The sequence below is a fragment of the Aedes aegypti genome, chromosome 2, assembly GCF_002204515.2.
Source record: "Aedes aegypti strain LVP_AGWG chromosome 2, AaegL5.0 Primary Assembly, whole genome shotgun sequence".
NCBI lineage: Eukaryota > Metazoa > Arthropoda > Insecta > Diptera > Culicidae > Aedes > Aedes aegypti.
The window spans coordinates 105,653,296-105,671,836 of record NC_035108.1 but is presented as its reverse complement, the minus strand read 5'-3'; the positions used below and the strand labels follow the sequence as shown (position 1 = coordinate 105,671,836).

Below are 18,541 nucleotides of genomic sequence, written 5' to 3'. Positions count from 1 at the left end.
AAAACGAGTTTTATCGCGTCGAAACTCGCGTCGGGGTTACCAATTTAGGGATGAGACTTAGTGATATCAAGAGTTTGACGAAGCAATAATACAAAACGACCGATTGGTTTACAGGTTAAAAACGAACTGATTTTATTTATTCTCTCGTATCTTAGCGCACACTCAATACAAGGGGTCTATCGATTTAACCCCACTACAAGCTTTTGGTGTATGTAGGAATATTATTAGTTGAGTTTCGAAAGGATTATGAAAAATCTTCCGTTTTTGCAAGTATGAAGAAAAAACATCCAAACTTTCTGCAATCTACTACAGATGACACGCTGGCTTCCACCTTTAGCAGAGAGGCCTGTGTCATCCGCAATCAAGGATTTTTGACATCCCTGAGGTAACTCAGGTAAGTCAGATGTGAGAATATTGTATAATATTGGTCCCAAAATGCTGCCTTAAGGAACACCAGATGTTGAAGGAACACTTTTAAACTTGGAGTTCTGATAATTATACCTGAAGTGTACGATGTGAAATATAATGTTGGATTATTCTTACAACTGAATCTTGCTAATGACTTATTATTTCTCTCCGCAGGCTTAGTGATAGATGGCAGTATTGCGTACAATTTCAACGATGGAGCAAAGGCGCTACTCGAGGTGCACCCGGAGGACGCGTTGCTGACCATCGACATGAAATGAAGCTACGATTTATCCATCTTAATAGGGTTTAAGGTACAGAAAGTGCAACCAACACAGACTGCTGGTGAGATTGAGCAGCTAGCTAATACGAGATGCAATTACATTTTTTTTTCCGCGTGTCGGAAAAAACAATTGTGCACAAGTCAACTGATAGAAAAAAAAAGATTAGACGTCATTTTGATATCCTTTTCGTTATCATATTATCATGTTTTTAAGTTATTGTTAGTGTAATTTTACAAATGGAGGATCATGCATTTATTTATCGCCGCCGACCAAACGAAAGTGCTGAAATATACAAGTATAAAGTGAGGTAAGTCTGTTGTTCCTTGAGGGAAAGAATTTCCAAAATCATTGTGAAGTAAACCGAGAGTGTTTAAGATAAGGATTTTTCTACTTTCTTCGTTAACTTCATGTATGGCTTATCAACAAGACCATGCTGAGGGTCGTGGGTTCGAAACCCGATGGTGGAGAATCTTCTCGGGTTCTCTTCGGGTAAAAACAGCTCAGATAATCTTCTGTCTACGCTAAAACAAGTAACATTGGCTGTGTCGTGGGGTTATATTGATCCCAAATCCAAATCGTTATAAATTCCCAAAACTTTGATGGATTTTTTGCTATATTGGAAAGAAAGTTTAATTCAGATTTAGGCTGAAATATATACGAACATTCAAAAAAAGGATTGACCCTTCATCACTGGGAAAAAACTTTTGTGAAACGAAGTTTTGAAACTGGCGATTATATCGCTGAAACAGCTATACAGTAATGACCCGATTTTGTCTACCCCTGATTTTAGCATCCTTTTTTGCCCGATTCTGTCGGCCTAAAATTAATATTTATTTTAATTAGACTCAACACGTCCATACTGGAAGTATTGGGTTCATAAAGTCAATTATGACCTTAGATTCAACCATTTAAAGACCGAAATTTTGAAATTTTAAATTCTTAATAATTGTCCAAGAAACTTTTAAATGTTACCTTGGATTACTGTACATAGAAAATGGTAGTAAAAAAACAATGTTCATATTAACAAAATCATAAAAATAAAACTTGAGACCAGTCAAATTATTTTTCCCGATTCTAGCTCTTTCCAAATTTTGTCAACCCTAAATGCAGCATGGGGCTGACAAAATCGGGACATTACTGTATATAAAATTAAAATGTCTTCGATAAAGATTTGCGACAGGGGTTCGTAAATTGATCAGTTCGTAAAACGATGGAGTTTTACATTCAGTGATTTTTTTTTTTGCTGTTGAATCATGCTAAAGATTCCATGAAAATTTTGATTAAAAATTACGTAAACAAATATCTAGAATTCTTTGAGAATTGTTTGCAAGCCTTTGGAATATATTCTGTCAAGTCCCTCAAAAAATTATGTATATGTAATGCCCAGTACTTAGTGAAAATCCAGCATGTTATTGAGACTGCGTTTAAGAGAAAACATGACTTAGTTTGTTCTGAACCTCGAACAGAATTTTGCAAACTAGACTTACGTGAGCAGGTAGTGGGATATTCAAACTCCAATTAAAGAGTAAAAGTGAAGAATATCCAAAGGATGCAATAATTTACCTTTTGCTATATACGAGCTTTAGATAGAGCAGTCAAAGGGCTTTTGAGAAGGTTCTCCGAACTCTCACGAGCCGCACAAATTGGGCCATACGTTGGCCAGCCCTGGTGTACACAGCCGAGAAACATTCCTGTTTCAACTGCTGAAGCGAGAAACGAACCCACCAACCAGAATGGGTGTGGAATGTTTGAAGCTCATTGGTTTTATAGCTCGATCTCGAGATACGGATTTTCGAGTTATGAAGATTTTATTTCAAAAACGTTCATGTAACCGATCTTTCCCTGCCTAATTCGAAATAGAATGTGATATAAAATGTAGAGAAACTAAATATGTATCTGGAGTTTTTATTCAATTTGGTATTCTTTGATAAATTTGTCTATTGCATATAATTTATAAATACAAATACAGATATAAATAGTCCGACGCCGTTGGTTCGTAACAACAAGTAAAAATGCACATTGCGAAATGCACGCTGTTATCAGATCTTTTTCAGATTAGTACACATAGTAATTCCACACAATAGTATAATATCTTGATTCGCCATGGTTGAGATTCCTCGTTTCACAATTCCCGTTTGCAACTTACCATCTAATTAACAGTACAGTGATAATGCTGGCAACTAAAAGCTTAGTATTGTTCGTTCAAATAAATCTTCATCAATTTAAAGTCCTGGTTTCAACGAATGCCTCTTTTACGGGGCAGTTTGTATTATTAGGAAGGGTTATAGTATATTAAGCTTCTCTCTATAATGTAACTATGTATTCTTCGGTGAGACTGACTAAAGATTCGTGGGTTCGATTAAGTTGAATATCGTGATGGTTTGACTTAACGGGTAGGTACTTACCCTTCGTTTCGTCGTATCCCCACCCTTCTGCTCATTGGCTAACAACGTTGCGTAGCATCGTAGCCTGGCCGCAGTGGCCAATGTTAATATCACAGGGCGCCTGCATCCACGGTTCCCCATCGGCCTGCACCGGGAGCGTTCCGTGCAACCGGATCCTCACACGGCGGGCCTGTCCCAGCCGAACGGGTCTGCTCAAGCCAACCTGCAGTTGAGCAATGTGGAACGATGACACCACGCCGAACACCTCCACAATGCCGTCGGAAATGCTGTGGACCTCGCGCATGCTACTGCCCCCGTGGGTCGGCGAGTCCTTGCTCATCTCTGTGGGGTTGGGAGAAAACATTAGATTTAGGTTCTTTAGGTGGTTAGGCGGCACGGTACTCCCCCAGACCGCTATTATCATAACGAACAGAATGAAATCTTCATCAAGTCTGTGTTTTCTTTCCCTGTGAAATTTTTCAAAATAATTTCAGGGCTCGCTTTGAAATTACGCTCTTTTGATAGAGTACACCCGATTCTGTTTTTGCACGGGGGATGCGTACCGTGCAAAAAAAGTTTTCAGTTCAAAATCTCGAAAAAAAAAACGATGCAGAGCTGGTAGCAGTCGGAGGTTAAAATAATAGTGACTTTAGTGACCAAAATGATCAAAATAGTGACCCAAAAGTGACCTAAAAGTGACTTCAAAACTAGAAGTATTAGTCTTAAAATATACCAGAAACGAAAATACGTTCTATCTTGATATTTACGAATGCACATATATATATGGATAGGGGGAGATCCCCCAGTGCCGGACTGCACCCAATACCGGACAAAGTCGAAACATTGAGAACTCATGGTTCAATCAAGATGGTGTATTAGTAAAAAAGAAAGCTATTATGTAGACTAATGTTTGTGTAGAATAACACATCCTTGAAATATGCATGCCTTTTTAAAAAAGTAGAAAAGTTTGAAAATCTTTAAAAAATTGACGTATCCCCTTAATTTTGAGCCTCTCTAGTAATTATTTTCAAAAAGAAAAAATACGTTGGATCCCGCCAGCATGATCGGACATAAGCCTAATTTGATAGTATGAATGTATTTTGTACCATAATTGAACTAAATATGGACAAATTACAATTTTGATTAAGCACCTCCTGTCCCTCAGATTCGGACAGCTTGATTTGTTATATGCTATATTTGTTATTATTGCATCAGTGTCTCAAAAAACTTTTAATTTTCATGGGTTATGTCGATCATGGTATCAAACATGCAATAAAATTAACAAGAATGAACATTCAGAACAACATCGTAAAATGTGCTATTTTTCATCATATATGAAAGAGGTTTTTGATAGGCATCTTGTAAACTAAGAAAAACTCAAATTGTTCTTGTAAATGTTGCAAATGCATTGAATTGGTAATTATAAACTATTCCTATAGTGTACACATTCAATGATATTCAAATTTACAGAATTCGAGGCATTTCCAGATCGTGTCCGGTATTGGGTGCCACCTTTCAAGGTCGATTAATTTGGTACTAAAATACATCATCAAAATACAATGTCAAAATTCATATTTATATTTTCAAATTTATTTTTTTACACTATAAAAATGATAATATTCATCATAAATGGGTAACACGAGCCCATAGAATCAATTTTTTTCGAATTCTGAATTTAGTGGCTTAAGTGTCCGGTACTGGGGGATCTCCCCCTAAATTAATGTAAAGAACAGCAGTAATGATTGGAAATGTTTCTTAACATTTATCTGTCCAGGATAAGACTTGATTGCTCAAAAAGATGGTGCATTTAAGATTTGAAGAAGTTAAATCTTAAATGCAAGGATGAATTTTAGAACATTTTGAAAAAAAAAACCTTATCGTATCAAAAATTTTAAACAAGCATAAAATAGAAACAAAAGTAAAATTTGTGGCAGAATTTCTGTAAAATTAAAACCCTTTCTTGTAAATAAACAATTATTACACTAATATCTACATTTTAACTGAACGTTCTTACAAATGAATTTTTGAAAACAATCATATAGTAAAACTCGTGAGGCTACGGGATTTATCTGTTCTGTTGACCCTGAAAATGACTAATTTTGCATACCGTGCACCCACGCTAATTTTACCTCATGCAAACCATTTGAACTTAAAAACTTGAAACCGTGTTTCTGGTAAGCCTTCTGGCTGTTTTGTTTAGATTCAGCGTTTCGTTTCACAACGTTCCATTTGTCTTCATAGCTTTCCTAGAGCTACATGACTGTTTAATTATTTTTTTTTATCTGAATGAATCGGGGGTCAAATTAAAAAGTGATCAAATTAAAAGTGGTCAAATCAACGGGGGTATCCAGTACTTAGATTATGAACAAACAGTAAACGATTGAAACCGCATATGTGTTGCTAAAATGCATGAACAGATGTATTTGACGTTAGGGAATCGCCACTATATCACTATTAATAAATCATTATTGTCTACACACTTAAATTATTTTACCTTAAATCAGCGCCGGGGGGAAGCTGAAGGAGGGACGGACAAGGGTGAGAACACCTATTCCCCTCAGGACGTCGAGGGAATCAAGACCGTTATGCCGTTAGATCTCGGGACGCACAAAGGGGGCAACCCCTGTCCCCCGAAGGACAGCGTGGGAGTCAAGAACCATCAGCCAACTTTACCCGAGCATAGCACAAGTACGGACGAAATAAACACCTTTTTTCCTACCGTCGGGACATCCTTGCCCTTGGTGGGTGGACGAACTCCACCTGCCACTGGTCTGGCTCTGTCTTGTTCGGTCAATTGTTCGGCTCATTCATCAAGTCCCCCAGCTTCTAGTACGCAAACCAGTGAGGCCAACCGTTTTTGCACACAGATTAACGTGTCATTTTCTTTCACCGTCAACACCAATTTTCCCACACCGTCTCTTCCAAGGCCCACCAACTTCATCCTTCAATGGAACATCAATGGTTTCCTGAACAACTTGGGTGACCTCGAACTTCTCACGCAGACCAGTCCGCCCTGGTGCCTAGCCCTCCAAGAAGTTAACAAAGTCACTGCAGAGCAATTAAATCGGTCCCTGCGAGGTCAATACGAATGGACAATCAAAAGAGGAAACAATTTTCGACACTCAGTCGCCATTGGGGTCCTACGTACCATCCCATTTGAATTTCTACACCTCAGAAGCGATGTCCCTGCCGTGGGTGTTCGATTGCAAAGTCCGCTGAACATATCCGTAATTAACGTATATTTTCCATGTGGGGCGCTCCCGAATCTCCACGAACAAATAAAAAGCCTGTTAGAAGCCGCTCCCGGGCCCGTGATATGCCTGGGGGATATGAACGCTCATCACCCTGCTGAGGAGGAAATCGTGCAGACCGTAGAGGGACTACTCTCCTCGATTTTTTCGAAGAACTCGACTTAGTAGTACTCAACGATGGCTCCGATACTTTCTACAATGGTCACTACTCTAGCGCCATCGACGTCACCGTAGTTAGTCGCTCAACTCTGCCTAAGCTTCAGTGGCACACCATTCCTGATCTTCACGGATGTGATCATCATCCGATACAGATCACCATAGCTGCTAGCTCTCCGATCACTACTCGTCGTCCTAGATGGTTGTATGAACGTGCTGACTGGGAGATATATAATGCTTCTGTTCGTGAAGCACTTCGGGCTGCCGATCCCACCAGTATCCCGGACTTTAACGAACTCATCCACAAATTAGCTGAGGCTGCAGTACCCAGATCGAGCAACAAGCTTGGACGAAAAGCGCTTCGTTGGTGGACGGATGACACGCGAAAAGCTGTGAAGGCTAGAAGAAAAGCGCTTCGTGCTGCAAATCGACTGCCACAAGACCACCCTGAGAAAGAAAGCATGCTTAATCGCTATCGAATGTTACACATCCAATGCAGACAAATTATCAGGAACGCTAAACGCACTAGTTGGGAAGAGTTTCTGGAAGGTATGAACGCCTCACAAACTTCCGCGGAACTTTGGAACTTGGTAAACGCACTGAGTGGCAAAAGAAACTTAGCTCTATTATCAGTACAATTGCCGGATAAATTAGTCACCGATCCCGTTGCAGTCGCCGATACCCTTGGGCAATATTTTTCAAGTCTCTCGGCTATTGATAGCTACGACGACCTCTTTAAGCGCCGTTACAATCCCTCGACAGACTCTGTTCTTAATTTCCCCGTTCCATACGATTCAAGAGGTGCAGCCATCAACGAACCTTTCTCACTCCAAGAATTAAAATTCGCTCTTGGCCGCAGTAAAGGCAAATCAGCTGGATCTGATGGCATTGGATATCCGCTGCTAAAAAATCTGCCGTTTCCCGGAAAAATCAAACTCCTGGAAATTCTCAACCAAATTTGGCTGTCGGACACTTTTCCAACTGAATGGCAAGAAAGCCTCGTCGTCCCTATACCCAAAGCCAACAATCCAACTCGTGGACTATCAAGCTTCCGGCCGATTGCACTCACTAGCTGTCTCTCTAAGATTATGGAACGAATGGTCAATAGACGGCTTAAACAACAACTGGAGGCTGCAGGCCATCTTGACCGCCGACAACACGCCTTTAGGGCTGGATACGGGACTAACAGCTACTTCTCTGGGTGATATCCTTCATAACACACATTCCGAAGGGCTGCACACTGAGGTGATCTCCTTGGACCTTTCCAAAGCCTTCAACCGCACCTGGACTCCTCTGGTACTCAAACAGCTTGTGGAATGGGGAATGTCCGGGCACGTCATCCACTTCATCAAAAACTTTTTATCCAATCGCACTTTCCGTGTACTGATTGGTGACAATACATCCAAGCTTTTCGCCGAAGAGACCGGCGTACCCCCGTTATTGCAGTTACACACTTAAACGGTTTCGCCGAGAACCCAACAGCTGATATCTCGGTAATAATTTGACGATTCTCGGTAAAACTTTTACCGAGATCTCGGTAAACGTTTACCGAATCTCGGTAATGTTCGCCGAGATCTCAGCAAAAAATTCGGATTGCCGAAATGTCGGTAAAATAAGTACCGAGATTCGGCGTTAAAATTTACCGAGCTCTCAGCTGTTGGGTTCTCGGCGAAAAATTTTACTGAGGTCGGTGAAATAATTTAAGTGTGTACCCTTTTTCTTGTGGCGATGAATGGTGTTTTCCAAAATCTCCCAAGTGGGATTTACATTTTCGTATACGTTGATGATATCTTGCTGGTAATTTCAGGCCGCACACCCGTTCACACCAGAATTAAAGCTCAAGCTGCAGTCAACGCCGTCGTCAAATAGACCTCGTCGGTGGGGTTTACTCTGTCGGCACCCAAAAGCATTCGCTGTCATATTTGCAACACTGGACATCGAATTACCGGTTCCCCCATCACCATTCAAGGTCAACCCATTCCGCTGAAAAAGACCGCCAAAACCCTTGGAATCATAATCGATAGAAGGCTTACATTCAAACAACATTTTGAGGCTGTGAAAACAAATTGTCGTACTCGGTTAAACCTAGTGCGTACAATCTCTCGTCCACATCGATCTAACAATCGGGCCATACGTTTTCGAGTTGCTCACGCAATAATCGACAGCCGTCTAGTCTACGGTCTGGAATTAACGTGTATCGCTACCGGAAGGCTGCTTCAAACCCTCGCACCAGTGTACAATACCTACGTTCGCATCATCTCGGGACAGTTACCGTGTACTCCGGCGGACGCCGCATGCACTGAAGCTGGTATACTTCCTTCCCGCCATGTTATATCCGCAACTATCTGCAAGAAAGCCGCTGCTTTCGCCGAGAAAACCTCCGGAAATGAAAGGATCTTCCTCCTCTCCGAGGGGTGCAGAATCCTTCGTACGGTAGCCAACGTGGATCTCCCTCCAGTGGCCAAGATTCATTGGTACGGAGACGATAGTACAATCAAGGACCGTTTTCGTGCCGGTGACAACTCCATCACACTTCGAGCGTCTGTCATTGAATGGCTCCGTAATAACTACCCAAACCACCTCCACAGATACACTGATGGCTCCCTATCGAACCGTGGCGTGGGAATCGGCATCTATGGAATTGACGTCTCGAGAAGCCTAAGTCTCGCCCCACTATGTTCCATCTTTTCCGCCGAAGCCGCAGCCGTTTTTATCGCAGCTACTACTCCTGCTGAACAACCCATCTTAATACTTACTGACTCAGCTAGTTTAGTATCAGCTCTTCAGTCCGAGTGCCCCGCCCCTCCATGGCTTCAAGGTATTTTACGGTTTGCCCCACCTGATACCACCTTTGCGTGGATCCCTGGACATTGTGGTGTACCTGGAAACAAAGCTGCTGATCGCCTCGCTGGTGCAGGATACGCGTCAACAAGGTATACGAACAAGGTTCCTCTTCAGGACATCAAAAGATGGATAACAAAGTCCGTCAACGCGCAGTGGGCAATCGAATGGTCCCAGCAGAGCACTTGTCATCTACGCAAGATCAAACAAGATACCCAACCATGGACCGACGTTATTTCATTAAAAGAACAGCGGATCATCTCCCGACTGCGGACTGGATACACCCGTTTATCGCACAACATGGAAGGCTTGCCTTTCCACAGAATTTGCACCACTTGCAATACACACAACAAGGTGGAACATTTCCTATGCGTCTGCCCTCAGTACGAATTTCATCGTAGAAACCATGGACTAACGGGGAGCATTCGGGAAAACCTATGCAACGATACGACTACACTCAACGCTGTCATCTGTTTCCTGAAAGATTCAGGACTATACTCCCAAATATAACCTTACCTCTACTTTTTTCCCGCAGTCGGGGTATCTCTGCCGGTGGAGGGTTTCGACTTTCCTCTGGGAGAGTTCTACCTTGTTCTTGCCTCCCCTCCATTCCCGGTTTAGTGTGAAACAATTATGTTTAGCTTGAACTTGTTGCTGGCGACTAATTTTATCTCACCGAAAACGAGTTTTTCAAATTTTGTATTAGTTTATTTGTATTTTGATATGCTGCTTGAAAGTCTGTACAACTCCTTATTAAAAGCAGCCTTTCTGGCGCTTTTCTGACAAATGGTGATGAACTAGCCGTATGCGCTAAAAATCACCTTAATAAAGAACAAAAAAAACTTAAATTATTTTACCGGAATCCGTAAATTTCGCCGTAATCTCAACAGCTGAACAGTTCGGTAAAATAAAACACCGTAACTCCGTCGAAATTTTACGGATTCCGATGAATTTCTACCGAACACCGTAAAAAATTTACATGCACAGTGTACACGACGAACAGGTTGGGATAGCCCAGAACTCGACAATTTAAATTTGCAATGTAAAAACGCGTTTTTATAAAAAAAAAAAAATAGTTGGCCAAAGTCGAGTAAAAACAATAGCAAGGATTAATGAATGAAAAAATGTATATTTTATTAGAAATCTCGTTAGTAAATATAGTGAAGAAAAATAAAATATTTTATTTTTTGGAATTTGTAATATAATTTCTCGCACGATTTCTAGGAAAATGATTACTCACATTTGAAATTCTGCACAAGCTTTTAAACTCTTTTATTTATTTATTTTTTTTTTTGTTTTCCAAACCGTCTCTAGCCTTCCAGAGGACTTTGCAGATGACTCTGCAGATTACTACAGAAGATTCACTAGTAATTTATTCAGCAGGTCTGTCGGGTATTGCTCCTGGTTTTCGCTTATGTTTATTAAAATATTTTGGTCGGAAAATTCAGTTTAAATTCGCATTCTTTTGGAGGAAATCCTCGGATAAATTATCGGAATAAATCCCCGAAGCAATTTGTAGAAGAATTCCTGGACAAAATATCCGGTGGAATTGCTATTGGAATGCCTCTGAGAAACTTCTGGCGAAAATTCCCAAAGGATCTCTTGGAAACAAATTCTTAGAATTCCTGGCGGAAATCCTTAAAGGATTTTCTGAAGGAAATCCTGGAAGAATTTCTGGATGAAATCTACGAAGAAATTTCTGATGGAAATACCCGAAGGGATTCCTGGAGGAAATCCCCAGAGGTATTACTGTAGCAATTCCGCGGATGAATTCCTGAAAGAAGCCCCCGTAGAAAAAAACTAGGGGAAACTGCTGGTGGGAATCCATGGAGTAGTGCCTGGTAAAAATGTTGTTAGACTTATCGGAACAACTTCGGTAGAATTTCTGGAAGAGCTCCTGGAGGACTCTGTTGGAGGACTTCGTTGAGGAATCTTTCGATGTATTCTCGTATAAATTCTTGGTGAAATTTTTGGACGAATTATGCAGCAATTCCTAAAGAATTCCCCGGAGAAATAGCCTGATGTTCACTTTCCTTCTCAAATCACTCAACTTTTGCACCCTCACCTCCTAGACTACAAAGCTATTTCAGGGACAAAAATCCGAACTGGTAAACAAACATATGTCAAACCAGATTTGGAACAGCTCAAATCTTAGTCCAAATCCGACCAAAAATGAAGCTAGCCTATTCCAAGAAAATAGACCAGAAAACTGGTATAAAATAAAATTGGAACTTCATTTGCAACATCGGTTCAAACTCCATTTTTTATCATGGTTCAAAAATTTGGACCAAACTTGTGATTTGGTTCACCGGTGAAGTTGCCCTAAGTTTTGCCAAAATCTCCAACATAAATTTTCTCAGATTTTTTGTTATGGGAAATGTTAACGAAATATTCACCTCAATACTTCCAGAAAGCTAGTCAGGATTCCCTATTTTTCTTGACACTTTCATTTCCCAATCACACTATATTTGTCTTTATATATGACAAATATCTATTTCTTTTTGATGGAGTTTGAAAAGCTCAACCAGCCTTAAATTTAGTTTTCATCAGATCACGAAAATAGTGACTTTAGTGACCATTTTTCTGAAAAAAGTGACTTTAGTGACTTTTTGTTGGAAATAGTGACTTTTAAGTGACCAGGTCGAAAAAAGTGACCAAGTCACTAAAAAGTGACTTGCTACCAGCCCTACGATGGACGTCATATTTGAATCTTCCCCAAAACGACGGGTGAGCATAGATGTGGAGATTTTTTCTGATAATAACAATCTGAGGAGAACCGTAGAGCAACTTACCCCATAGTTTCACTCCGGCTCCCCAGGAATCGATGTTAAGTACGACGATGGATTGCAGTTCCGGTAGTTCAATTTTGACGTCATCTAGGTACAGTTCCACCTTTTTCTCCAGCTCAACACAATCCTGTTGAACCACCTGGTGCGTACCGTAGCACAAATATAAAGCCTGCAAGACAAAAGATCATGATGACTTGGCACGATTGAACTTATTATTAGAAAGAAGAGAATCATACCTTGTTTATAAATCTGCTGCTAAATAAATAATACGAACTATCTCTCGCTTTGTGGAAATTCAAGGTCACGAGTGCGTCAACGCCAATGCTAAAATAATTGTAGACAAAGACGCTTCTCCGATAATGGAAGCGAGGAACGTGAAACCGACTCTGATGTACCACCGAAATCTCCATTAACCACCGATCCAGCTGTACCGGTTCCGCCTTTTCGATCTTCCGGAGATATTCAATCGCATTGAAGGTGTCCGGGCCCTCAGCTCCCCAGCCAAGCACTCGGGAAAGATCGTTACCGGTTCCGAGCGGTAGAATGGCCACTTCCGGCAGGGGTTCCACCTTCATCTGGAGCAACGTGTTCAGAACCCATCCGACTGTGCCGTCACCTCCGGCTACCAAAATTCGACACGTTGCCGGCGCCGCGTAGATTGCCCACTGAAGCGCCTCCTGGGGACCGTGTGATTCCAGCTCAAACACCTGCAGTGGGTGTAGGATTCCGCGCATTGATGCCACCACTTCCAGCGATCCGCTGCTTCCGGATTTGGAATTAGCTGCAAATTGATTTATGTCAATTAATTAATGTTAAACGATTAATTAGAATTAACAATTGCAGAGCTGGTAGCCGAAAGTGGTACAAACAATGTTTATTTGTTTGATTTGTTGCTAATATTTAAAAAAAAGGATTATTGAAGAACTTGTTTGAAAAGCATTAATAAAACTTATTGAAATGTTTTCAAATTTTATTACAATTTGCAAGAGTAGTCCATGTTTCGCCCAAAAATTATTCTTATAAATGTTTTTTTTTTAGGGATTTTGTTTGATTCTTAAGGATGATTCTATTAAATTCCCCAAAATGCATCATTGACACCTGGTAGGGTCGATGTACCAATAGCCGCATAGCTAAGAACAAATATTCGTATAAAATCGAAAAATAACGCTAGTGTCATTATTTTTACATCGTCTGAAAGCTTTTTATCTTGGTTTTGTGGGAAAAATATGAAAACTGCGAAAATTCATATGTTTGCATTTATTATCGCTTGTGCCACTATAGGAATACATGTGCCTATAGTAGCACTATTTCTAATTTCTGTTCCTATAGTAGCACCAGCATCACGGCGTTGGCAAAATACTAATCAAAACCGTATTTTTACAAAGCTTTTATATTTTTCCTTCAAAGTGTGGATCAAAAGCTTTCGTTTGATGTAAAAAAGTACTTAATTCATTAACTATTTCGTATAATAAACAATAGTTTCTCTCAGTAGTGCTACTATAGGAACAATAGGTTAACTATAGGCGCAAGGAAGCTCAAATTTTAAGCAAAACTAATTATTTCGATCATTTTTTGAACAAAATCAAGCTGTGTATCAATGGTACTTAGATAAATAGCTCCTGACCTTCATGTCAAAAAATATTTTGAAAAGATTCATAGCAAAACGGCCGTAAAAAACCACTAGTGCGACTATAGGGGACTGTCCACTAAGGGAACACTGACCCTACCAGCTCTGGAAGGTCAAAATTCATAAATTGGCGCAAAAATCGTGAAATTTGCGAAAACCGCGTAATCGTAACAACTTTGTAATCAATTAGAAATAGCATTAATTACGGCCAATTTACTTACCAACCACAATGAGCGGTTTCCATTGATCCTTCCACTCCGGCGGAATGATTCCGGTCAAGTGCACCTTCGGAGCCCCTTTGGAGCGTGAGGCCAGAATGCACTTGGGTGGGAATATCATGCTTTTGAACTCGCCAAAGTCGCACAACGTCTTGGACACCTCGCTGAAACATTTATCGTGCGCTGCTCTTTGGCACCAGGCGCACCTCTGGCCATACAGCCCAGGTTCACTGAGCTGATCAATGTCCTCCGCACAAACACAGCATTCCGATCCCAGTGGCAGATTCCCCTTTATCCACAGATGCCTGCTCTCTTTCCCGTCGTCGGCTCGGCTCCGGATGCGCAACTCCTTACACCGGAACTCCACATCCGCCTTCCGGACGCACCCATTGTCCGAGCAAACTCCGCAGTTCTCGCAGAAGACCCCATTCGAGGACATCATCATTTCGCATATCGAACAGAAGCAGGGCCGATTTTGAAACTTGACGGACTTCCACGCGTGACGCCGCTTGCCGTCCGGAATGTAGACCACATCTTCCCGCAGGAAGTACCGCCCGGCGCACCAAACGCTCCCCAGAACCAGAATCACCGCCAGGAAGAGGTGGAAGGAAAACTCGAACATCGAAACACTACCAGCAAGCGAAAATGCACGCCACGAAATATTCGTACGAATTCGTCCTTGGCGGCGTCCCTCACCCACGCAAACAATTATTCTTCTTCAACGTCTTCCGCAACTACACGACTTTTTTCTACAGATTCACACCTGTTTGGCACTGTTTCAATCGCGACTTTCCGGATATTGTAAACCGCTTGAGAAAATGCATAAATTACACGTTATTTTACGACAGTGAAAAGGACACTAATTTATGCGGGGATTCTTTTATGTTTTTTTTTTTCGACATGCCACCCACCGCCAGCTGATGCGCAAAACTACTTATGTCGACATACACGATTTGTTTACCACTTCAGGGGTGGGTTTGTGTGAAGTGCATCATCACTTCGGTGAATTCAACACCCACGTTTCGTCACCCTCTTTGATCTTCCACACGGAGAAGCGATTTATTTAATTCAGGCTGTGAACCGTTCCACAATTCGAGAGGGATTCGCGATAAAAGCCTATCTGACAAATCAATAACAATGAGAAAATAAGCAATTAAATTCCCATGTACAATTTTTAATCCCAATTGGAGAAAATATACTCAAACTTGAACCTTTTCACCTTAATTCACATTTCATAAACCTAGTTTTAAACTCCTCATGAATACCATACGCATCTCCTACAATTTCGCTAGCTATCTTGTACTCAAAAATCTTTAAAGGTTTCGCCTAAAACGCATTCGAGAATGCCAGTACAGTCGAATATCGTTCGTTGCACTATCTTTAGGTGGGCTTCGTTTTAATTGGGCTCCCGTTAGGTGGGCTATACTGCCCCTCTTTGCACAACAGTCCCATGTTGGAAAACGACAAACTGAGAAATATACGATTGAAATGTGGAAACAATTTCGCTCCATTTTGAGTCTCTATTTGGCCTAAAATGTGTTAAATTTCTACATATCACTGAATCACTTGAATACACGAACAAACCTAATAAATTTCTTTTGAATTCAAGTTGAAAATTTGCCTTAAAATGCAGAAAAATCGTAGCGAGAGTGTTATGCGATTATATACAATATAATATACCAATGTATTTGCATACCAGTCCCGTCATGTTCGAGCCGATGAACGACAGCTGCTAAAACACTCATTGTTATTAATGCACTGGTTGTTTCATTTACTATTAAATCTAACTTTGGTTAAAGGGACCATCGAGGTATCCATGAAAACCCACATTTACTACACGTTCTATAACTCGATATCGAGATACGGAATAGCGAGTTACGGATAGTATACTGAACCACAGAGAACAGACGTTCATCTTTAATCGCCCGCGAGTGTAAAGCTTTGTACTGGTCATTTCAAAGTATGTCGTTATGCTCCTGTTACGCGGCGCTGTCATCTGAATATAGGAGCTTCAATTTTGCCGCTTTTTACAGTTTGGAGCTAGTGTCACCATCAAAATTTGCCACTTGTCGTCAGCGTTGCTTCGTGTGCCAATGTATGTTGACGTTCACTAGTGCCATCGTGTGGTCGAAACGAGTTAGTATGTCGCGCTGTCTGCGTTGGCGGCGCTGATGATTGACTCTAACCGTTACACATGATTTTGATGGAATTTTATTCGAGCCTTCATGTCTGTTCTCTATGACTGAACGTCCATTGATGACTCACCAGATAAAAAAGCATTGGATTGAATGCTTTCTCAAAACACGCGTCATGATGTGGAATGCGCTTACAGTCTGTTGGCAGAGCCAGCAAACCTTGAACCAAGAAAGCGAGCAACCAGAAGGGGTCGTCACCACTTCCTAAGTTCACTTATATACTCACCAGAACTAATCTGCTTCCGCAGGGCTTCCTTCAACTTCAACCGGCTTTTCGGATTTCGGATCGGTGTCAAAAATATTCGAAGTCTCAAATAAATTTGCCTAACGCAATCTTTATTAGTGAACTTCCATCGGGGTCCGATCACATCCGATTGAGAATGATTTCGGTTGGTGCACCCACCCGACCTAACTCTTCACTGAACATTGTACACTAGCGATGTCTAACTTGCTACCTACCTACGCGCGCACGCGACCTGCTGTTCGCTTTCGTTTTCTTTATTATGACAGCTGCGCTCTTGCTCTCGCTCTCTATTAATGTTTCGGGGGGTGTTGCCAATTACACCGACTTTCATTATACCGACAATGTACACCGTACAACAAAATAATGAAAAATTAATATTCCAATACGTCCCCTTAATTTATCATTTTTATCAATTCGCACATTTTGTTGAAACGTGATTTCATTAGGGGTTTTGTAAACATATCAGCAATCTGATCTTCACTTCTTATGTATTCTAACACAATTTTCTTCTCATGAATCAAATTTCGCACATATATATACCGCACATCAATATGTTTTGTTCGTTGATGTTCCCTCGGTTCCTCCGAAATCCGAATGCAGGGTATGTTGTCTTCATATATGGTGAAGGGAATGGACGAAATTCCAACCTCTTGTAGCAAATTTGATATCCAAACACCTTCTTTACCAGCTTCACACAACGAAACCAGTTCTGCTTCCGTCGACGATATTGTCACAATCTGTTGTCGCTTGCTCTTCCAGGACACGATGTTACCGTACACCAGGAAAACATTTCCAGAATTGGACTTCCGTTCTTCAATATCGTTCGCAAAATCAGCATCTGCATATCCCTTGAGTGGTTCGTCATCCTTCTCACGAGAATAAACCAGGCGATACGTTTTCGTTCCATGGAGATATCGAAGAATCCTCTTCAACCCAACCCAGTGTTCGTCTCTTGGCATGCTCTGAAATTGGCTCAAAATACTCACAGCAATGGTTATGTCAGGCCTTGACATTAATGTCAAGTATTGAAGGCAACCTAACAGTTCTTTAAATGGTTTATCAGTACACTTTTCTGATCTCACCCATTTACAGTTTAAGTCCATTGGAGTAGATGCCGCTCTGCAATCTTTCATACCAAACGTATCCAGTATCTTATCAACATAGGATTGCTGAGAAAGCTCTATTGTACCTCTTTCAAGATTTCTGGAAATTCCCAGTCCTAGGAAGTTTTTAACGTCCCCTAAATCCTTCATCTTGAAATAGTCCGAAAGCTTTTCTTTGATCCATTTTATACCGGATATGTTACTTCCAAAGAGCAAAATATCATCAACATATAGTATGATAAACAAATCTTTCTCAGGACATTTATAAAGACATGTATCACTGTTCAGCCTTTGAAAACCAAGTTGTGTTACAACTTCATTGAAACGCTGGTTCCAATTCCTTTCAGCCTGTTTCAAACCATAAAGACTTTTATTTAACTTACATATCTTAACAATTCCATTTTCGTCCCGTGGTAGTTTCATATACACTTCTTCATTTAGATTGCCATTAAGGAATGCAGTTTTTACATCCATTTGATGTATTATCCAATTTTTCTTAACTGCAATCGAAAGCATTGTCCGAACAGTTGTCATCTTTGCAACTGGAGCAAAGGTATCACTGAAATCAATACCAGGGCGTTGCGAGCACCCCTTTGCTACTAGCCTTGCTTTATACCGGACTGTTTCTCCGTCTTTGATGTTAAAAATCCACATGGAGTTAATGGCTTTATGCCCTTCAGGCAATTCGTCAACCAAAGTCCATGTGTTATTTTCTTTTAAGGCGCAAAGTTCTTCATCAATGGCTTGTTTCCATTGATCCCAGTCAGTTCGTTTACGCAATTCATCAATATTCTGTGGTATATCACCTGAACCATTCAAGGAGAGGGCAACAGTTTCATAATCTCTTAGCCAGGCAGGAGGTCTAATGGTTCTCTGGGGACGACCTTCTTGCTCAGGAATATCTTGAAACTCATTCTCAGATGGCTCTCCTACACTCATGAAATCATCTTCACTATTTTCATTTAATGGTAAATCATTTTCTACTTCAATGATCTCAAGTTCAGGTCTTTTCTCCACCTCACAGAAATTGGGATTCTCTTGTAA

At 40.9% G+C, this 18,541-nt stretch overlaps 2 protein-coding genes across 6 annotated transcripts in view; one reads left to right on the top strand and one right to left on the bottom strand.

Annotated features, from left to right (window-relative positions):
* Positions 1-996, top strand: part of LOC5575243 (NAD kinase 2, mitochondrial) — a 58,201-nt gene extending 57,205 nt beyond the window's left edge. For all 5 annotated transcript variants that reach the window (XM_021841857.1, XM_021841855.1, XM_021841854.1 and 2 more), the window contains exon 5: positions 583-996. In XM_021841857.1, coding sequence (XP_021697549.1) covers positions 583-686 — 104 coding nt within the window. In that variant the 3' untranslated portion in view covers positions 687-996. The remainder of the gene's footprint in view (positions 1-582) is intronic.
* Positions 997-2,578: 1,582 nt separating this feature from the next.
* On the bottom strand, positions 2,579-14,897 carry LOC5575244 (diacylglycerol kinase epsilon). The gene is made up of 4 exons (XM_021841851.1): positions 13,959-14,897; positions 12,347-12,891; positions 12,114-12,279; positions 2,579-3,415 (listed from the first exon to the last, which is right to left on the bottom strand). The coding sequence occupies exons 1-4, from the start codon at positions 14,575-14,577 to the stop codon at positions 3,126-3,128; spliced, it is 1,620 nt and encodes a 539-aa protein (XP_021697543.1). The 5' UTR covers positions 14,578-14,897; the 3' UTR covers positions 2,579-3,125.
* Between the last annotated feature and the right edge of the window lie 3,644 nt (positions 14,898-18,541).